Consider the following 23,901-nt stretch of genomic DNA (forward strand, 5'->3'; position numbering starts at 1 on the left):
GGGGACATTTGTGTGATAATGCATTGGTTAGATATTATGCATACGAGACTATATTTAGCTTTATAGTTTTCCTCTGCTTCCATTACAATTTCTTAAATCAGTTTTAAAGATTTAACCAAGGTTACTTCTCATACTGCATAAGGTTTTGTACATTTTAATTTCTTTTGAAGTATTTTTCAAAATATTAGTTTAGGACTTATATTAGTCACTACCAATATAATTATTGTGTCACTGTAGCTGGAAAAAAAAAATCTAGTCAATACACTATATATTGCATAAATTTGACTGCATTATTTGCTAAAAAGTGAACCTTAAATAGACATATTTGTAGAAAAAATATATTCAAACTTTGAAATTGTAACCAGACATACTGTGCAGATTTGAATGTCTAAAAAGCTACTTTGTTCCCACCCCAGTGTCAAAGTCAATATCTAATTACCCAGCTGCATGTGCTAATTGCATGGGTCATTCATATTTTAATTGGACCTGTGTCCATATTATTGAAGCCGGTTTTCATGGTAGCCCATTGTGAACTCCTACAATAATTCAGGAACAAGATAAAGCCATTAGCAAGGAGAAACAGATAAACAAGTTTGTCTCTTTTTGTGTATGATTGGAACCTTCTTTTTTGTGTAATTATTGACACAGTTCCAGTTTCTCCTTTCAGTCTGTGGACTGGTGTTTCTCCTTGCTTTCAATATTCCTTGCTTTAAATAGGCACTAGTCATTATTTCCAATAGGTGTTACGTGGCATTTTTGTAAGTTCCAAGTCTCCAACATAAAAGTCAAAACTGCATTTAGATTTGGCTTAGCTGAATGGTCTCAAGGTGGAGCAAGAAAAATGCTTGAGGTTAAGCACTTATGTAAATTGTTTTAAAATTAGACCAAACAGTTTGTTACTTTGACCACTGTGGAGGACCACATTGCTGCTATGGAGGCACACCTTTTCCACAGTTTTAGAACTATATTATACAGACTTGGCCAGGGTACTTCAATGGTTGCTATTCCATCCATCTATGTTTTAATCATAATTTGATGTTTCTATTAGAGTAATGTCTTTCAAGTCATTGTCTCTGGCACAATGTATTAATTTTTTTTTCTCTTTTTTCTTTCCTACTGTCACTGTTTTTTTTCCTTTTGATACTTTATTTTTCCATGTTGTCTCACCTCTTCCACTTTTTTTCTAAAATTTACTTCTTTTTCACACTTTTGATTTTCTATAACAATTCTTGTCCACACAGACAGATGCTGTGAAGCTATGACAAACGAAAATGGAGGCCAGTCCCTGCAGCTGAATGCTGCTGTTTTCTCTCTCATTGTAGTCATAAGTCTCTGGTGCATGTTTCTATACTGTTGATCATAAGGCAAGCAATTCTTCCTCTCTCTCTTTATTTTCTATTTGTGGGAAAATAAACACAGATCTTAAAATATTTGTACTTTTCTATAGCTCTTCCAGAGCTTCCATTCCTAGTCAAGATCCTAAATCGTGTAATTACTTCAGTCTGTGTGTGCAAAATTCTTCATCGGCTTTTTGGAAGCCTGGTGAGTTTTGTGTCAAATTCAACAGATGATGCTTGACACTCCAGTCTGACAGAACATGGAGAATCTGACTTACTGAATTTGATCAACGTGATTTGATTATATTTTCTCAACTAGATTTTGATTATATTATTATATTATATTTTTATTATCTTTAAGGTCCCTCCCAAACCAGGCCATTCTATGGTTCTGTGAATATAGATATGTTTTATACCTTCTAATGGATTTTAACAAGCATGTCTTCCCTAACTAATTATTTATGAATTGTTTTAGTTGGTAGTGTTTAATTTAAAATACTTTTTCTGTGCCTCACCACTGCCATGCCTCAGGACATAAAATAGGTCCCTGCCCAACAAAGTCACTTCTTGTGACTGGAAATGTGCCACATTTCATTTCATGGCCTCAGTTGGACTTGGAAGCTCCAGGGGTTCAATTTTGACCCGTAGTAAAAATGGAAAAAGATTTTTTTCCTATTTTACATATTAAAAGCATGGCTTAGGAGCTCTGCAACAGTGTGTGCAAAACCTCAGGAAAAATATTTTATATAATAAGAGTCCATATAGATATTTTATTGCATATATTTGATTTTAAAATTTACGTAGTTGTCCAGGTTTATGGCTCATTTCTCTGTTGCATACAGAATAACATGATAAAGCAATGCACTTGATAATTAAGGCAGTTAAATATTTATTTTAAGACAGTTCTCTTCAAATTGTTACTAAATATAACAGGCATGATAAATTAACTGTATATGTTGATTTTTTTCTCCTTATAGTTCATACCTTTTGGGATCTAAAAAAAAAAATATTTTATAAATTGGAAATCAGTTGGTCAAGTTTAAGTATCTGTATATCTTCACTCTGTTATGGGATTTTCTTATTACTAAGAAATATTGATTATGATTATTTTTTGTCTGTTTTGAAATATTTTTGGAAGTCTTTACTTTAGGACATCATTAGTGAGACTTCTCACCTAAACCAGCTGACAGTCATTTTTGAAAATTGGACTATGTCACAAGTGAGATGTGTTCAGAATGCATGTGCCTAAGTCTACAGACCAGTTTATTGACAGAAATACTTTTAAAATAATTCACATACTTAGTGTAATGAAGTAGCTGGAATTGAAAAGATTACTATCTAGAAAACATTGGTTTCATTGTGATCTGCAGAAAAGCTCTTGCTGTGAAGCCAAGCCACTATTCCAGCCATGGCCCTTGCCACTATATTCTGTCACTTTAACTTAATGTCATGAAATTATTTTGAAATTAATTACATTGACAAGTGCCTAACATACTATGGCACAGAAAGACGTTTTCTCTTCTAATTTTGTAGGTGTTGAAACTTTGAGTTCCTATTTAGGTCAGTCAGATGAAAACCCATTTTTCCATGCACAAACAATGTAAATATATATATTGACTTTGTAATTTAGTTGTATAGATGTTCTTCCAATATACACTATTTATTTTTTAAATGATTCAGTGCTTATTGAACCAAGACACATAACTAATGAAGGCTAGATAACATTTTAAATGAAACTTTTCTTTTTAACTATTGTAGAATGGATTTGGAATTAATAGCTACACATAAGTTACCAAAAACTTTCCCACCTGAGAACAAATTTTCAATTGAGTAGAACTTGAACATATGCTTTTGCCAATACTAAATTTATTTTTATTGAAAGGATCACCTTGGGCAGGAACTTTTGCAAGAGGCTTTTTTTTTCTCTTACCATTTTAAAAATCCAGATAGTGAAAATGTTTGTTGTCATCATTATTGTCGCTATTGCTTTCTGTGTTAACAAAATAAATAACAAAACTGCAAGGATATTTTTACCAGCTATAACTGATGATTGGCTAATGTTTAGTAAGTAGATGGTGTAGTAGATGTTAAGGGGGAAAGAACCCCACAGGACAAGCACATTACAAACCACTGCTGAGAGATCTTCCTCAGTCTGCAGGAGCTCAGTGGTACACAAATACTTTCGGTCCAGGGGAGCAGCAAATTCTTTCCAGGGTCTCCTCTTTGCAGTCACATCCCTTTTGCATTCTGATCCCACTGTAAGACAGACAATGCATGTACATGAGGGAACACAATCTTCTCTTGTGGATACATAGCTGCTGTTCTGAACAGTAAAGAAAACCAAATGATATATCCAATCAAAACTAATGAACACCTGCCACTGGATTAAAGAGTTTTGAGTAACACTTGCACTGTCTCAAAAACTGAAAAATAAAATAGGGTTTTATAAGGTTGCACAGACAGTCTGATCCCAGTATTTCCTTATTTTGTAGTATTTTCCTAATTTTCTGAAATTTGAAACCTTAATGCTATTCTACTAAATGTTATCTAAATTATTTTCACCTTCCACATACTTGTCACTTTTTCTTTTTTTCTTTTAATAAATCAAGACAGGACACTAGTACAGGTATGCAGAAAAGCAGAAAAATGAAAATTCCCATATAATTTTTCTACTCTGGTAAGACATTTGAAGAGCTCTTTACAAGCTATAAATTTATTATCTTAACAAGTCATTCTAACATTGCAGATAAGTATATAAGAAGATAAGATAGGAATTAGGGTGCAGAGATTGATTGACTGTGAACTCTGCAAACATACTGTGAAGGAGATAATGAAAAGCCTTGAAAAATTTGAGAAGCTAAATATACATTATGAATGGTAAGTTGGCTCTTATCCTCAGTGTCACAATGCCAGTGGGATAGAGACAAATTTGAATCGCTTATCTTTTTTTCCAACAGATAGCAGCTTCGGCTGGGAACTACATAAATTTGTTCCGTTAACTGAGAGAAATTTTAGGTCTGCTCCAATTTAAATTATTCTGTGCTTTTTATGTTGAGGTTATCAAGTACTTTGAATACGATCCTTTTCTTTTGGCCTTCCTCTTCCCATCAAATTCCAAAGAGAGTGAGTTAAGCCAATATTATGGGGATTAGGTGACTGCAGAGCCAGGCAGTTCTGGGCAGTGACCCAAAACCTCTGGACTGAGAAAGAAAAAGTGGAAGAGAATAATGTCCTTGGGTTGTCATATATTTCCTCAGATGAATAACTAATACAGCTTTGTTTGTAGTTCTCTTTAGGAGTGTTTCATAATTGTATCTTTAAAAACAATGAGAGCAAGATTATTTCACTGTATTTTGTGCAATCTGTGGGAATATTCAGAAGATTCTGAAATCTTGGTTTCTTACAGACAAGAATGAGGAAAAAAATGAACAAAGACATTTTCAAATTAAATTATAATTCATAGGTATAGACTGAACAGCTTAAAATCGTAATTTAAAGTCTATTAAAATGATAAATATGTCTTCATAAATTGAATTCAATATACTTCTGACATTTGTATTTAAATGTTAGCTAAGTAAATTTGTTCCTTTAAATGTTGTAATTGTAAAATGGATTTTAGGTCTTATGACTGACAGTGTAAAATATTACCATTATTTTACTATTGACACATATTTTGAAATACTACTATTAAACTGTCTGTAAGACCGAAGTCCTGAAATATTCTAAACTGAGCTTATGCCTTAAATCCAAATTGGTGGCACAGAAAAATTACCATTAAAAAAGTAATGATTATTCTGTGATATAGCAGCATATCTCTAAGGAACAGTATTTTTAAAATGTTCTGATTTACAACCTTTAGAGTCTAAGGCTGGCTTCTTTCCTAATCAGATTTTATTTGTTGTCTTTCCTCTTCTCCCAGAGTTTTGACAAGTTCCTAACATTTACAAATTGTTCACAAATCAAAGTATTTACATAGTGCAACTTCAAACAGGATCCTTTATTTACTGGTGTAGGGTTATTAGAATATAAATTGCTGTCTCTCCAACTACAAAAAATACTGTCCAGAGACAGACACACATATTGCATACCTTGGGAATAAAATATAATGTCTGAGTGCTTTTGTGAGCTGTACAAAACATACTATTACCAAAAAACAAAATAATATTCCTTTTTTTTTTTTTTTTTTTTGGTGAAAGTATAAGGCCAAACACTGATGCAAAAAATATTATATGCATGTGAACAATATTTATTTAAAAGATAAACAGATATGGTGATTTAATTATACACATGACCTCATGACCAATTCTCAGTCAGTTTTTAGGGTCTTACCACATACTCTCTTTCCATCATGGAAACCCGCATAGACACCACTCAAATGTGCGTGCAAATGTAAAGTTAACTAATTAAGCCTGAAAAAACAGTTTTGCTTATTTAAAAGACTTAATGGAGATTTGTATACAATTTGTGATTGTGCTAATAGTGGCCAACTCTGTCTGTTTTCCAGTATGTTGATGATTTCTGATTGTTCATTTTTTCAGGAATTTTAGGAGCAAAGGGAAAAAAAAAAAGACAATTACTTTTAGAATGTGAGTTGAATATTTTATAGATAAATGTAGTTTCTGAGGTCTGTAATAGCATCACTGAAATATTTCCTACATTTAGGGCTCATTTGTGCTGATCACATTTACTTCATCCATTTGTTTTCTTCAGGCATATAAGGAATGTTCAGTTTTCCATTTTTACATATTTATCAGATATAATATTAAGTGATGGAAAACCACCTTTTCTCTTTAATGTCAATGACATCTTAATATAAAGCTGATGGCATCAAATACCAAGTGTAGAGATCAACCAACTTTGCCTGTTTAGAAACAGTAGCTGTATGTAAGCTGTACACTTGAGAACTATGCTAAGTTTAGATATTTTACAACTAGAGCTAGAATCTGAGGTAGGACTATCCATTTTTGTTCATTTATTATAGAGTCTGAGGTCCCAAGAAACTGTGGTAGTAATGCTTGCCACCCTACTGCCATTATGTTGTACGACGTTCTTAAGAGTTCTGTATATTATTTTACGTTTTTAACATTTTTGTAGAGGCAATTTCCAGTGCATATTTTATTTACATATAATTTTAATTTTAATGCCTGAATTATTTGCCCATAATAAAGTAAATCTTTATCAGTATGTTTCCAAAAGAATTGCAAATGAAAATAAAAACAAATCCTGTGAAAAATACTGGATACACTTCAACATGTGTAAGTTTCTGTTTTCAAAAACAGTGTGGAAGGCAAGGAAAATATCTGGATTTAAAGTAGTTAATTTTAATTTGTGAAACATTGCTTATTTTTATCTTTTTCATAATTCCCTACCATTTTACTCCACTGATTATTTCATGCATGCAGCACTTGTCATCTCTGCTTTTTCCCTGAAGAATGTGTGCATGGTGTAACTGTGATTTCCCTCATCACCTTTCCAAACACAATGTCAAGAAATGTATGTAACTTTGTGTCTTTCATCTGTTGTTCAAAGTTCATTTTAGTTCATGCAACTTCTGTCTTCATTTTTTGTAATAAAGAAAACTGACTTAAAGCATTTCTATCTGTATTTTCTTTATTGCTGATAAATGTTCTTTCTTGTACTATCTAAATGATGCATTTTGAATCTGAAGATAATTTTTAGCATTGTATCTGTATTTTTTCTAGTGTTTTATACAATAGTGAATATTAAAAAAAAAACAACAAAGAAACAAAACAAAAACAAAAAACAACCAACCAAACAAATAAAACCACTCTACCACAAATATCGGAGTCACTAAAATTAGAATTTGTGAATTTTAAGTTTGCGTCATAATAAATAATAAAAAAAGTTGCTTCATAAAAATAATGGTGGCTGCCATGGTACTGCACTGGTGAAGCAAGTACATAATGTCTTTATAAATAAGCAGCCTGAGCTCGATCCATTCTGATTTAATCTGCCTAATTGAAGCTGTGTCACCAAAGGAAGATGTTTTAATACTGGGAAAAGCTATACCCTACCAAGCAGGACTCCGCTGGTGTTGGAGTTGTAGCAGTCGAATATTTTAAAGTAAATATATATATATATATATTAATATATAATTTTAAATTTATTAAAATAAAAAGCACCGTATACTGGCAGCAGTTATCATATTAAACTGCTCTTTTTGTAGCTAATGCTGTAAAATAATGATATATTTAAAATGTTATTCCAGGTTTTAATTCTTAAAACTCTTGTGTTTGAATTTACATACATCTTAAAGAAAATTCTGTCAAACCTGAAATATTTAAATGCAATCCCAAGATAGTTTGACTCTTTTTCAAATCTTCTGGCTGCAATACTCTACTTAGAGTTGTCATCCATTATAAAGATGCAAAGATTTCTCATGTCTCTGTGGTATGTGCACAGCATGATTTGAATCCTCCTAAATGAAGCAATTAAAATAATTTATCCTTTTATGTAATAGCAATACTGAAACCACACATAAGTGTATGTTCTCAGTACTCACATCAATCTTAATAAATCTGCAGAGCTTCTTAGAATCTCCTCCAAGAGACGTGTTCAGTAAATCTGCTGTCAGTTTGAGAGGAGCAAATTGGGACACAGGAACTTATTTTCCCAAGTCTATTGAAAATCAAAACCTGGGTGCAGTGCTGGTGCCATGAACCCACAGTGCAGCCTTTCCTTCCCAAGGCACCAGACTGGGATCTCCCTGTCTGCATTTTTCTGGGCCTTCTCATGGAAGCAGACAATGCTAAAAAAATACCCTTTACTGTAATGACTGAGTAAATACAAGGAAAAAGCAGCTGAAGCTGTAACTGGCTAACTCTTCAGGCATTTTAGAAATACTCCTGAAATCTGCTTAGGGACAGTTTGATCATGCAAAGAATCTCTTTTTTAAAATTTTGCTTAAAAAAATAGTAAATTTCAACTCCAGAGAATATTTTCCCAAAAGGGTTTTTACTATCCTTTCCCTTGTAATTTCCCTCAATGGCTATGGACAAGACACTGTTGCCAGAAACACTTCAGCTGCTATTTACATAATATTTCTTTTATTTAGCTATTGCATGTATGTCTATTAAAACACCTTCCTATGAAAAATGTTGTAAAGGGCCTTTAGAGTAAATGATAACTCAAGTCCTACTTACTCAGTACCCCGAGAGAGTCATAACACAAGACATTATCCTGTAAAATTTAAAGGCTAAAATCCTTTTCAGAAAACTTGTTGGCAAGTTCTCAGCCATAATGAAGAAAAACTCCTTCATTTAGATAAGCACCAGAAAAGTACAACCTTTTAGACATATTTATTTCACATCTGTATAACAGGTAGTCCCAGGGGCACCCCAGGCTCCCCTGACTCACTCCGGCTCAGACTTCATCAGAGATGGGAGACAACGAAGATCTGTCACTTAGAAGAAAGTTAGAGGAAGCCTGTCCCCTTATTTTTCAAAGTTATGTGTCAAGTATATCTGTCAGAATACATTACTCAGTCCTGCAGCTCAGAGCACACATCCATGTGTTTGTCCACTGCCCTTCAGCAGTATCAGTCCCTAGCAGAGAGTTATAGGAAAAACCACTGAGGAAGAAAAAGCATTACAATTAATGTCAATTAGAGTCTTGTTAGGATTATTTTGTATTAAGGAATGGGGTAGAAAAGAATGTTCCTTACTGTCACATTCCCTTTTGCATCAAACAGTCCCCCAGTAAATGTTGCATAGAATCCTAACGATTTCTTGCAAGCTGATGTTGCAAATGTAGTGATTCATTTCATTTGAAGGAAGACATGATGCTTCTGGGCACTTACCTGGCTCAAAAGACAAGTTTTATTGATATAAATCACTAAAAGCAGGTCATGCAGCTCTGGATGTGGCAGCCAAACTATTGGAGCTTCTTTGGGTAGTGGGAGGGGATCACTAGTTACTTCTTTTGGTCATGGGCTGCCCCTGTTTTACTGTTAATTGGTAGAAAATTTTATAGAGCTATTTAATTCCTTGGTGTCACATTATGATATCTTTGGTGCTCATCAATGGATACAAAATTTTAAGACCTGTATTTTCTGTCTTTTTCAAAGTTTTGAATAAATATTTGCATTTTGTAAGACTTTGAGTCTAGGAAAAGTTTCAGATCAGATATAAAAGCAAAGACAACATCCAGAGACAGTGCAGAAATAACTGTCATGGCTGGGCACATTTTTAAGGGTCAAAAAATACACTACAAAAGTGTAGTTCAATATGATAAAAAAGAATGTTTTTTTATCCTGTCATGACCCAATGCAGTATTTCAATTTCAATCTCTAATTAGTTCATAATTTTCACAGAGTTACTTTAGATTGAGAGCACTTTATCTTCTGACTGTCTTGAAAGAAAGAAAGAAACATGTATCATAACTGCACCATGCATATGTAGCAGCCAGATATTACTCTATAAGCTAGGAAAGTATTTTATAGCTTAATTTTTTTTTCCTTAAAAACTCAAATTACTGTAAAATGGAGGTTTGGATAATCATCTATCTTTCATTTTAAGTTCAATCCATGTCTGCTAAGGAGGAGGGAAAGGAATAATGCATAAGAAGTTGCTAACTTGCTTTTTTCTCCCAACAAAACTTAATATCACTAAAGGTGTGACAGGGGCATCTGGATGTCACCTTATCAAACCCCCCAGCTCACATGGAGTACTTCTTATAAAGCTTGCAATTACTATTTTATTGTAGCAGTAATTGAATATGTACAATGTGAACCTGTAAGAGCACAGAGAAATTCTATCACCTCAAAGGACACAGGGTCATGTAATATCATTGATTGTCATGTAATATATTGATGTTGCACGTTTTATTCCTGTGCAGAAGCAAAAGCTTTATTTTGTATGTATAAAGTGTACCTGTACACTGGCACAGGTTGCCCAGGGAAGCTCTGGGTGCCCCAACCCTGGAAGTGTTCCAGGCCAGGCTGGATGGGGATTGGGACAATCTGGTCTAGCAGGATGTGTCCCTCCCCATGGCAGGGGAGTTGTAATGAGTTGAGCTTTAAGGTTCCTTCCAACCCAAATCATTCTCTGCTTCTGATCACACATATAGATGGAGGTTCTCCCTTTTGACCTACTTCCCTTACAGTATCTGGTGCAGAACCCTTACAGGAATTTAGAGCAAACTTAAATTTGAGAGTCCAGAAAATTAATATTTTCATTTAGTTCTTCTCACTGGAAAATTCTGTTCCACTTGCCAAAACTCTTCACTCCTCTTTTTCATTAAATAATGATTCCTGCAAAAATGTTCAATTATCTCATTAGAAATCATTAGAAACATAACTTATTCAAAAAGAAAGAACTTGAAAATTGCCAAAACTTTCAATGACATTTGTAGAAATTTTTTGGCATTTTTTTAATTTATTTTTTACATTTCTGAAAGTTTTTTTAATCTCATTTTCATAAGTATTCATTGATGAGCACTTATTTAAAGAAGTGGATGAAAAAAGTGTCTTTAAAGTTGTCAGTTTCCTTCATAATCATGGCAAAGTATTACATTATGCCACATTCTGTATAACAAAACCATATCCTTTTAAATTTAGCATGTTTTTAACAAATTCCAATTAAAACTCATTCAGAACTATGGAATTTATACTTTCCTTTTTTTTTTTTTAATTTAACAAGTATTGTTTTAAAAGGTCCCCTATAGCTAGACAACTAAGTCAGGTATGCAATAAACATTTTCAAAAAATTTCTAAGAACTGATTCTTTCACATTAACATTGTATTTTTATGATTTAAAAGTTTTGTTTTCAACTAGGAAAATAAAAAGGTATAATATATAATAAAAATGCATAAATACTTTGTTATTTTAGAACACAAAGTAGAACTACTATTTTGAGTTTGTTTGGCACATACTGGGAAGCTGTAAAAAACCCAAATACTTAAAATAGCTTCTGTAATATAACTTTAATAACAACAATAACAATAACAATAACTTAATTTAATGCAACACTTTTTGATAACAAAGTTGCTTTTCAAAATTGGTGGGAATGCTGTTTGTAGTATGACATTAATAGTTCATCCAGTCACAGAATTAGAATTTCTGTTGATGTCATAACATATAAAGAAAAAAAATTTGCATTGTTTTGAAATTATATCTATTTTAGGATATGATTTTTGAAACCAGTGAGAAGAGACCTTAATCTGCTTTAATAGTTATTTGGATTAGTTTTACAGCTGGCTTTGGTGGGAGCAGATAGGCAAGTACAAAATCAAAGCAATTTAAGAACAAAAGCCACAGATGAACTTCTAAAAGTTAATTTTATATTTTTATTAAGATTAAAGATAAATCATAACACAGATAGATTTAAAGAACAAGAGAGTCCAGTTTCTATCTGTTTTCAGAAGAAGTACATAAGATCCTCAGGTGAGAAGGCTGATCATAGCCATGCTCCCCACCCCACCACTGGACTTGGCCACGTTCCTGTCACTCTTTGGGGTATGGGAGGTAAAGCAGAGAAATGTTGGAAAAATGTTGACAATTTTAAGAAATCAGACTTACAAAATAGAAACCTGCAAGAAAAAAGGGGTTTCAAGTAGGAAAAAAATTACTTGGGACTGGTAGAGCAGTAGTAAGGATGGGGAATGCTGAATGTAAAGGAAATTATCAACCATGAAGAGATGGAGAAATATGCAACAGTCAAATACTTACGTCTCAGATGTCTCACCCATATGAAGAAAATCAGAAATTAAAATAGAGTGTCCCGATCAACAGTGGCAAATATTATACAAAGGAGCAATATTGTGACTGTAAACATTTCCTTCCCTTGCCAGTGAAGATACTGTGTAGATATTTCTGTCACTGAATCACTTAGAATGGGAACCTTGCCATTTCACAATGTTCCAAGGACACTGAAAGTGCTTTCACTGCAATGGAAAATGTATCTTTTTATAGCAAAAACTTCTTAACACTGCTTTAGGAAAAAACTCCTAAAACTAAACCAGAAAGAAAACCCTTGAATTTCTTTCAAAATTTGGATTAAATGACCCTAATTTTTCTCCTTCACATCCTAGTTGATGCTTGAGAAGGTACAGATATTCACTGTATTAGGTCTCTCATGCTGACTGTAGAATTTACTGGTATTATAGCAATTGAAATATATGAACTTTTTAATAAACTGGAATTAAATATCTACTTATGTCTTCCTGACAGTTCATACTGGTAAACAAAAATTACTGAAGGTTACAAAGGAATTCACCAAATATGTGGTGGATATAGGGATAAAGTAAGTTTTGGAACACATATCAGAAAGTATAATAAATATTTAAGTAGGAATGTTGTTCAAAAAAGGAAAAAAAACCAAATTCATTCAAAATGTCAACTTCTGACATTGCTGATGGGGCAATGCATAAATTATACATAATTTCATTGCTACACTATTATTTTTATAACTTATGTAGTGGTTTTTAAGTCTTTCTGAACAAAGGAATATAACTTTGAAATAACATCAATCTATGGTGCATAGGGGAGTTGGAAGAGAAAGAAGAGGAAGATTATGTCAGTAACCCAATTAAAATGTTTATATTGTGTTCCATTATGTATTGGTTTGGTGTCTGTTAGCAGGATTCAAGTAATCTCCAGTCAGAATAATCTCACCCTTATTTTGGCAAGAGGCAGAGCAGCAAATGGAAATGCCCCAGTGCCTGGTGCTGACTCAGGCATTGCTTCAGGGCATGGGAGGCCAGGGAAGCAGGGATGCTGTTGTGCAACACCCATGGCAAACACACCCTGTTCCACTCCCCTGGGGTTTACTCAGCACAGTCTCACACCAGGAAATTGTCACTGGCCGCTTTCTAAGCCAGTTTGGAATCTTCTTGAATTAGCTGGATGCATGAGCCTTTATTGAGATGGCATTTTTCCCCTAGATAATGATCCAAATCTTTTCCTCTATGAGCCTCATCTGAGTTCACAAACTCCTGAGAATCACACTATTCAAAAGGGTTTGTAGCATTGCTGTCATGGTAATATCAACCAAGGCAAAACATTAAAATATTTTTCCTAAGATTTTTAATGAAGTAAAATTAACTAAACATCAGCTGTCATAATTCAAACAGAGAGAGCAGTATCAGGTGTGGAATATGTTTATTTTGGAGTGTATGATTGCATTTTCAAGGTACAAGACTAAGTAAGATGAGGTCCTAACCCTAAAATCATTTGATGTTATGCATATTTTTCCCCATATTAAATTATTCAAGACTAAGTGCAGGCAACTGGTTGCAGATTAAATAGCTTGGATTAAGTTATTTTTTACTCTATTTTAATTCAGAAAATTACAAGAATACTGGTTTGTCAGTCTCTTAACCCTTTCAGTAATTCTGCTTAGCACAACTGCTAATTAATTGTATTTGAAATGTAGAAAAGACAACTTATATCAATATTCATGTTGAACATTGAAAATGTTCTCCTTAGGCTGCTTATTTATACTCCTTAGTCATGGAATGTTAAGATGTGATATTATTTGCTATTAAATAATGTAATTTATGTTTAGTGAACTTACTGGACTTTTGGCCATGGGAAAATATTATGCAGAAGAAATGTTTTATTTTGTGATTTCAATCAGGTACTATATATGCCTAATCATCAGGACTGTTTATTCCAAATAATTTCTGAATGGTTCATTCCTAAACATTCTTTACTCTCCTGACTAAGAGAAATTATAGAAATTAGAAAATTCTATTTTGGGATTAATGTTATTAATAAGGCTTAATTTTCTTTCCTTCAAGATACTCTCTTTAATGGCCTTGGACTTGGTGCAGTCATTGGCCTGGGAGTGACAGCCCTTTTGTTAATCCTGGTCGTGACTGATGTCAGCTGCTTCTTTGTACGACAATGTGGATTGCTCATGTGCATCACCAGGAGGATCTGTGGGAAAAAGAGTGGTTCAAGTGGAAAAAGTAAAGAACTGGAAGAAGGAAAAGCTGCTTACTTGTGAGTATTAATCACGTGTGTTGGAAACATCCCTAAAAGAAAAAGTCGGCTGTCCAACTGTCCATTAACTTTATAACCATTTTGTGGTTTTCTCAAAGGGAATTAATAAAATGCTTCTACTGCTTGGAAAAGTGTTGTTCTGAAGTGTGTAGATTTGTTCATTGCCTTTAAGAGAAAAGTTGAGACACAAAAAAGGAATATACTGTAGCTCAGTTTAGAATGACCTCTTTGTCCAGCTTGACACAAAGGAAATCAATTGTAATTCATTACTAGTTACAGACACAGACTTGGTTCATGAGAAGCAGGTAATGGATGATTGTAACTCCATTTCTGCAAATCCGTCTTTGAGCTCCTAACACCCAAAAACTTGGCCTATGGCAGTGACAGTGCCAGTAAATCCAGGAGTGAAGGACATGGTATTATATAAAATCTGTGAGAGAGTTTTTCTTCTTAGATATAGCACTTGATGGAAAATCTTGATTCTTTGTAGACTTTAGGAATGAAGAGTCTTGTTGATTTTTTTTTTTTTTTTTAAATAGGAGTGCTGAGTTGGATGTAGGTGAAATGGTGGTGAGTGTTGTTCTTCATAGCAACAGTCAATGATTGCTAAACCTGAGTGGGAAATAAACAATACTGATTCTCACAAATATTCTTCTGTAGTGGCTACTCCACAGAAATGTGAATGAACTGATCATGATGTGAAAATACGGTCTCTTGAATTATTAGAGTGGATAGTGAGATCTCTGGCAAAACAGTTCAAGTACTGAATACATAAAATAATCACACTTTAGAGATGTGACACTTACTGAGCTTTCAACAGGTAAACTGGAAAGATTTCTTATGGTCCTTCATTTTAAACATTTCCTTTTTTTTTTACTAGAAAAAAAAGCATAATTTCCTCATCCTGTTTATGTGGTAGGCAACTTATACATGCACTGTAATATTTGTGAAAATACTGTATGCATGTGGTTTAACTAACATTTTTTGGTCCGACTGTTATGTGCCTCTTCCAATAGTCAGGCCTTCATTGTCTTCCAGCTCCCTAGATCCCATCCATCTGAAGATGGATGTAGAGCACACTACATCTTGCAGACCTCATTATTCATAGCTGAGCAGGTGTCTGCATTGCCAGTAGTGGTGGTGGAAGTGTCTTTTTGGTGTCTTTTAATTCTGGCCATTTGGTTTCAGGCTGTGTCTTTCTTAGGTATCTTGCCTACACATCTTGGTTGGGTTCTTCTTGAAAAAGGTGGCATTTCAGGAAGAAATCCACAGAGCAAAACCAGTTGCAAGAGAACACAAGAATATTTATATCAAATAATGCTTATAAATAGAAGTAGTGACATATAATAGCTGTTTCCTAATTCTCCATATCTGACAGTGAGACTAGCAGTGGTTTTTTCCATCGTGTGAAGACAGCCTGTCTGGATCAATAGAATCAAGAAGTGAAGCTTCTGGTGCTGACTCAGCTGTCCTTTCCTGTTGAGCACAGCACTTCAGTTTCTGCTTTAGTTTCCCATTCAAGGAATAGCTAAATATAAATTAGTGTACAGACCATCCTGAATGGGAAGACCTTAGAGAGATAAAGTTGGAAATGTCACTTGACAGCAGTTTATACCTTGTTATCAACATCTTATAACCAAATGCCATTCCATGCTGTCCCAAAAAAAGCATCTAGCTGGTCTCTTGATATTAATTCTTCTGTTCCACTTCTTTCACAAGGACAGCTATGTTATTTAATCATATTTCTTTCCTTGTCATAGTGGTCTTCAGTCAGTCAGACTTTAAAATATTTGGGACAGTTCTTATTTTTGCCTGTTCTCTGCATTAATAAACTGTCAGACTAAACTTCTAGGACAGACTTGAAGAGCCAACATTTAAATTTATATCATGGCAAACTGATATTCCCTAAAATTTGCTGACATTTAAATATGCTAGTTTGCATACTGAATTTTTGGATGGTTTATGATATGGTGCTTGGTTACATTTTGATTGTAGGATAAAGATATATGTGTGTGTGTGTATGTATATATAGTAAATAATTATGTCCTATGAATGATGATGATACAGTCCATGTAATATACACACAGACACCCATGACATTCTGGATTTCCTACAAATCACTTTCCTTTTTTTGGAATTTGAAATGTTACAGTTTGTACCTTCTGTAAGTATACATGACTGCTGGTCACAAATAACAACTTTTTTAGTCCTTTTGTCATGCAATATTGTTTGTAAGACTCTGGATATATCAACAGACCAAGAAGAACTCAGAACCCATTCACCAGTCCAACTTAGATCCCTTATCTTTTCCCAGGTATGAGGTAGCCATGAAAGTTAAGTGCATAATCTACCACAATGAGCTTTGTATCCATTTGTATATCTTAAATGTCACTTGCAGAGATAAATAAGCACACACAGTTTTGGATTTTTTTTTTAAAGAGAGAAGAAATATCTTAGATTTCCACATATTCATACTTCTCCACGCTCTTTCTCTATCTGGGCTACATTCTTATTAACCTACAAAGATTTTCCTTAAGGATACCTGTCAGAGGATGGTAGAATTTTCTTGATACTTCCTTTTGGAAAATCCTGTTTTATCCATTATCTTGAAGAAACAATATGAAAATGTGAGATATGAATTAGAGAACAATTTAGCCAGTTCTTTGGTGTGGCCTGTAGCAGTTTAACTCCCTACAGTTAGCTCCCTGCAATATTCCAGTCCAGAAAATAATCTGTTAAATATAAAAGTGACTGTTCATCTCTAACTTGGTTACCCTCTGTTTGTGGACTGCAGCTGATGCTGGTCCAGGATACAGGAAGAAAATATTTGCATCAAAAGAGGATTTATTTTTGTAAATATACATATACATGTACACACATACACATATATATATACATATATACATATATACATATATACATATATACATATATACATACATATATATACATATCTTGGGGATCATCTGATCTGCCTTTTGAGAGCAAAATTATATACAAGCTAATTAATAGTTTTAGTAAGTATTGTTACTTAGTATGTATTAATACTTTGTAGCAGTGAACAGGTATTTCCAGATCATGTCCACATTCCTGAGAGCAGCCCTGCAGGGAAGGACTTGAGGATTCTGGTTCATGAAAAGCTGGACATGAGCCAACAATGTGTGCTCACATCCCAGAAAGCAAAGGCGTCCTAGCATGACCAGAAGTTCAGGAGAGGTGATTCTGCCCCTCTTCTCTGGTGAGACCTCACCTGGAGCGCTGCATCCAGCTCAGCAGCCCAGATCAAGTCCAGAGGAGGACACAAAGATGATCAGAGGGGTGGAGCACCACTCTATGAGGTCAAGCACAGATAAATTGTGCTGCTTAGCCAAGAGAAGCAAGGGCTCTAGCAAGACTCTTCTGCATCCTTTTGAAAGGGAGTTTATGAAAAAGATGGGGACAGACTTTTTACAAAGACAAGGAATGATGGTTTTGAAGTGAAAGAGGGTAGATTTAGACTGGACATGAGGAAAAATCTATTTTACAATGAGGGTGGTCAAACATTGGAACAGGTTGCCCAGAGAGGTAGTAGATGTCCCATCTCTGGGAACATGCAAGGTCAGGTTGAATGAAGCTCTGAGGAACCTGATTTGGTTGAAGATGTCCCTGCTAGTTGCAGGGGCATTGGACTAGATGACCTATAATTGTCTCTTCCAACCCAAACTATTCTATGATTCTTCGGTTACCAACAAAATCATCATGACAATACTCACTGCTCCATCTCCCTTATAATTCATTGTCTAATTAGCACAATATTTATACATTTACTTGTGGGAGATTAGCAGTTGTTCCTAAAATGGTGGAAATATTATGTAGAAACAGTTTTTCCTACCAGAAAAAGCAGAAGGGCTTAGATTTTTACCACACAAGGGCTCTTTGCATCAATGGCAGCTGGGGCTGTCACACTCCCAGGAGATTAAAGCACACTTTTGTGGTGTATATACTCACATAATGGCTCTTTAACACTGCCAGAAAAGTTCAAGTATAACTAGGCATCAAGTCCTATCATTATTGTACTACGTTAGGGAAGTTTACATCTATTCCCATGAAGAAGCTGTTGCCTTATTATTAGTCATAAATAAAATGCTCTTTTGAGATGCTAATGCATCATGTTTACAGAGTTAGGGAAGTAACCATGGATACAGGATGCTTTGAAGACTTCAAGGAATAGGGAACACTGTTAAATGTGTCTTGGTGGTGTTAGTCACTGATAATTAGTTCTGCCTTTTTCTTGCCAAATTTTCAGAGAAGGGATTTTAGTAATTTGTTATGTGCAATGTATGTAGTTAATGTGATGATAAGAGACTAAAACACTTTTAATAATTTTTAGGAAAGATGGATCAAAAGAGCCGATAGTGGAAATGAGAACAGAGGATGAAAGAATTAACAACCATGAAGATGGGAGTCCAGTAAATGAGCCAAATGAGACAACTCCCCTCACAGAACCAGAGTAAGTAGCCTGATACTCCTTGGCATTCCACACAAGCTGATCTTGGCTGTGTGGACAGACTAGAATTCTGACACTTTGAGGGGAGGTACACAGCATCACCATAGTGGTCTGCTTTGGCAATGCAGTGTGTGAGTGTAGCGTTTGTTTGACTGGTTTGGTTTTTACAATAATTGGTCTAAATCATGGTACTTCACTGACACTGGCTGAGCACAGCAGTACAGGGAATTTTTTATTTGGTTCCACCTGATCTACACCACCTATCCAGCAATTATTAACTACCCTGTGGGAACAATCTCCTAACTCTCACAAATTACCTTAAATTGAGTCTCACGCACTCTTCACACACATCCTGAAGATGGGGCACAAGGATACTGTGCTCCAGAAACCCAGCTCCTCACTGGACCCAGCTCCTCACCAGGACCACTGGAGTGGCCCCTTCCTGCTTTAATACATTTAACTGAGAACTTAGTTCAGTATTTAAGTCCACACAGTGTAATTGGATTAATCATGCTGAAGGACAGACTCTACTGCATTTCCTCATCCCCCTTCCTGTCCCTGCAACCTTCTCTCGGTACAGAAACCACAGCAGTTTGCAGCCATGCTCACTGGTTGCCTTCTGGATAATGGGACCAGCCTTGTGTCCAGGGATGAAATTACTGAAGAAATATTTAAGTTTTCTTTTCTTTGAGCCCAACACTTTTCATGTGTTGGGGAAATCTCCTACCTCATGACATCTTCAAGGCATCAAGGTTATGAAGATGATTATGTAGTAAATATAGAAATTTGTCTGTTGATAATTTCATAAAATTGTTGTTGCTCTTTAAAAGGAGAGGGTGTTCTTACAAAAATGTCTTTTTCTCTTCTGAAAATACAAAGAAATTTCATTTTTTTGCTGTTATGTAAAACTGTAAGAGCCAGAACCTTTGATTAAAAAAAAGGGTTTTTTTTTACCAGGTGACATTGATATTTATAGTAAATAGTGAGTTAAGTAGCTGCACATTAAGCTGTATAGTTCTTTGAAGAATCTGTGCACAAAGAGTTTGAGCTTGTGTTAATGAAATAATTATGCAATCTGTTGAGTGACTACTGATATGTTTGCTCTTCATATTAGAATTTATAATCAGGCCCACAGTTACCTAAAGAGTCAGGGGAATGTAGTTGTAAACATTGTACAAGTCCAGCAAGCCTTGGATATGCTAGTGGGTAAAGCACCAAGTCCAAATTTGTTCATGATTCCAGACTATTTTTTGCACTAGATCTTGCAAATCAGATGCATCTTGTAGGAGACATGATACCAGGAAATATCCAGTTCGCCTCTTTCTGCTTGTCACAATCATTAGATCAGCTGACAGGAGTGAAATATGAGAAAGTTAAAATCAAAAATATTTTATTATCTTAGGGAAGGGGGAAAGAACCAGTCCCCACTGTCATTAGAGGGAAAAAAAAACCAAAAACAACAAAAAACCACCAATAAAAAACCTCAATAAAATAAAGCACATGGACAACTGAGGACTTGATGGGCATTATGTCCTTGGAATAATAGGACTGCAAGGTGATATTAATAATGATGGCAGTTTCCTTCTTGGTAATTTCTTTCTTAACAACAATGGCAAAAAACATCAGCAGTCCAAGGCACAGCTGTACAGAAGTCAGCTAAAGCTTTGGGACAGTGTCACTTGGGAAACTAAAGATGAAAAGAGATGGTGCAATGGGGATATCTGAAGGGCCACTGGTACCAGTGGAGTATGGAAAGACCTTTGACTCAGACACAGGCCATACCCAATGAAACAGGGAAGCAATATAAAGTAGGAGTGAGAGGTACAAAGATTCAACAGAGTAGGAGTCAGTGTCTCAGTAGGAATATCACAAAATACATTGTCAACAACAGCCAGAAATACACATGCTGGGCAGGGTGAGGATGACCAGCAGGGATCTCCGAGGGGAGAGCTTAGCTTGCAGGAAAGAAAAGTTTCAAGGACATTTCAGGCAGGCAATAAAACAAGGTGGGATTCATTCTGACTGATTCTGGCATTCTTAAAGGTATACAAGATAAGCCTTGAGGCTAAATTAGATGAAATCTTTTTAATAATTAATTGAATTATTTTGAATAACAGCAAATTACACTCAGAATTTCAATTGCAATTTAAGAAGCTGTGAGAACTAATTAGTAAAGAGATTACTTCCCCTTACAACAATATTCTTTATTATATTGCTCAGTATATTATTTGGCAAACTATTTTTTACCTTATCTCAGATGATCCTTGTCAAAGCTATGTTGGAATCCATGTGTGACAGATTAGCTCAAAGCACTTTACTGGCAAGTCAACAAGTTTTAATCATGCTGGCAGGAAATCAATTTAAGCTGTGCATTTTATATCACACTTTTGTAATATGATTAAAATACCACATGCAATGTGGTATAATAATTATATTCTTAGTCTGACATTAATGTGTTTCTAGTATTGGTTGAGTTTTTATTAGTAGTAGTGCAGCTGGGTCAATACCAGTATCAAAATGGTTAGGAGTAATTTTTCTATAAAACAAGAAAGTAAATATTTTAGTTATAGTTTTGTATGGGCATCAGCAGACTGTTTATGTTAGAACACATGCAGTGCTAGAGAAAGTAAATTTTATTAATGAATGATATCAGCCAACATCTGATTAAAGTGAAAGAACTTTTTGCTGGGTTTTTGTTGGCTTTTTTTAAAAAATATTTTATTATAAAATGAATAAATATTTGCAAGGATTAGTCTGCCCAGCTGAAAAATATCAAATTCTTTCTAATAGATGTAGCTAAAGTAAAATTTGGTGTAGAAAAATTGGTATAATTAGAACACCTAAACTTTAATTAGTTAATTGAAAGAGGAAAATGATTGAATCTATTAACAGAGATTAAATATGTATTTAAAGCAAATAAAAACAAAAACTCCAAACCAACAAAAATGTTGTCATGGGGAAAAACGTCTAATGATAACTGCACTCATAACTCACACCCTATTAAAAAAAAAACCCAAATCACAAATTGTAAAATGCAATAAGGTTCAAGGATGGTGCATGGACTTTGTGATGAGGAAGGTTTTGATGTGTAAAAGCTTTACTTGTGTGTAGCTTTTGTTGAGTTGTTGTTCTCTGCCTGCATGTAAAGCAAGGCTAATTTTATCTCAGTTTGCATGAACATGAATTTCAATGATGTCCAGTATCCTTAAACAGGATTCTAGAAAATCTTCCTATTTCAAATATTTTGTAACAAAATCTTAATCCACTTAAACCAGTTTCTTTAAATTTCCACATGGTATATTCTGTCAATTCTCCAGTTTTGACTTCCACTAAACATTTCCTTCTTTCCAGCACCATCTTTTGAGAAATCACTCTGCTTTTCTTTAAACTATATAAAATTAGGTTTTGGGGGGTTTTTAATACTTGTTTAAGTATTTTCCCTAATCAGATCTCTGACACATATGCCTGCTTACCAAAAATGCATGTCATGCTCTACCTCTACCAGTGTTTTACCTTGTGTTAAAAATAGATTTGTGTTGATTCTGTTGTTTTCATTCTTTCAGGCATCTTGCTGTGGGGTGAAATCTGTTTCCTTTGGGTGTGCCATGAGAAACAGACATTTAGTAGATGCCTCCCTCTGTGCTCAGAGACAGACATCTGATGATACATCCCATATATTTTACTGTAATAGAACAAGTTAATCTTTGATTTTTCTCAGATACATGTTGTGCTCATTGTTTAACCTTTGGATAAACAGCATTTTTCTTAGTTCATTTCAGACAATATAAATTTCATAAGACTGGGAATTCAGGTATTGTTTTGTTTTATTTGCTGTTATTAAACACTGTCTTGTAATGAGACATTCCTAAGAGATTCCTCAGACAGGTTTTGAACACTGTATTGCTCTTTGGGACATCAAAGCAATCAAAGTGGAAATTTACTGAAACATTTAACAGTTCTTATGAATAAAAAAGGCATAATCATACTATTCCCTTGTTAAAAAACAGAAAGGAAACTCAAACTGGAATCACAATTAAGAGCTATTATGCCCAGGAGACATTATTAGAGGAACATCTCAGTAAACTATACATCTTTTTGACAGCTATATTTTTCGACAGCTAATTACCAGCAGTAGGGAATCAATGATTTTCAAGACCTTTTTCAGTGAGATCACATTCAAGAGGGTGGGGACTCCTTTGACAAATCTTCAGAGTTTTCACTAATTCTTAAAAGTGCTGTAAGTTATTAATGAGGCTGCATTGTGTGATCCATGAAAAATAAATTGTAGAACATTCTAAATAATAACTTCCAATATCTCCTTGCACTATCAGAAAGTCTTTACCTATGACTTGGCATAATCTGCAGTAATAGCTGTGTTCTTTTGTGTACAATTGAATTTACATTTAGAAAAGACACAAAAGAAGAATTTAATCTAGATTTAAAAGTCAAGCAAAAAGCTTGACTCTAAGTGTTTCACAGTATCCTAGGCAACACATATTTCTGTACTCTCTTGGGTCAAGTAATTTGACATTTTACTTTTTCATTTGTCTCATTGAAGAACTGCATTTTGGGCATCACCAATGTTCTTATCATGGGATTTTTGTGGCTTTACAGAAGTGGAAAGTTAATATGATTTGCTTTAAAAGCAAAGAACCTCAGTGCTCATAATTATTTTCAAAAGATTATTGTTCTTCACTGTGACCTGTATAAATCGTACATATGTTATTGACTTAAATTACAGATTGTTTTATTTTTGTGTTACCATGATTCCTCTTTTTTTTTTTTTTTTTTTCTGATAGGAAGCTGCCACTAAAGGAGGAAAATGGCAAAGAAGCTTTAAATCCAGAAACCATAGAAATCAAAGTTGCTAATGATATCATCCAGTCAAAAGAAGATGATAGCAAAGCATAATAAGATAAACTACAGCTGTCTGGATAATGCATTTGGATTGAAGTAATCCCGTGACCAAAACTTTACAGCTGACCTTAATTTCTTGGGAAACTTAAGCTTGGAATAGTTAGTACATGTGTACATATGATGAAACAGTTCCTGTCTACAGGTTTTTTCTATTTTTTTTTTTTTGTTGTTGTTGTTAATGGTTTTAGTATGTAGT

General features: G+C 34.4%; 1 protein-coding gene across 1 annotated transcript in view; it reads left to right on the top strand.

Annotated features, from left to right (window-relative positions):
• NCAM2 (neural cell adhesion molecule 2) overlaps positions 1 to 23,699 on the top strand; it is a 151,141-nt gene extending 127,442 nt beyond the window's left edge. The window contains exons 16-18 of the mRNA XM_058848801.1: positions 14,098 to 14,302; positions 18,672 to 18,791; positions 23,588 to 23,699. Coding sequence (XP_058704784.1) covers positions 14,098 to 14,302; positions 18,672 to 18,791; positions 23,588 to 23,699 — 437 coding nt within the window. The remainder of the gene's footprint in view (positions 1 to 14,097; positions 14,303 to 18,671; positions 18,792 to 23,587) is intronic.
• Positions 23,700 to 23,901: the final 202 nt, after the last annotated feature.

This window comes from Poecile atricapillus, chromosome 1 (assembly GCF_030490865.1).
Source record: "Poecile atricapillus isolate bPoeAtr1 chromosome 1, bPoeAtr1.hap1, whole genome shotgun sequence".
NCBI classification, from domain to species: Eukaryota; Metazoa; Chordata; class Aves; order Passeriformes; family Paridae; genus Poecile; species Poecile atricapillus.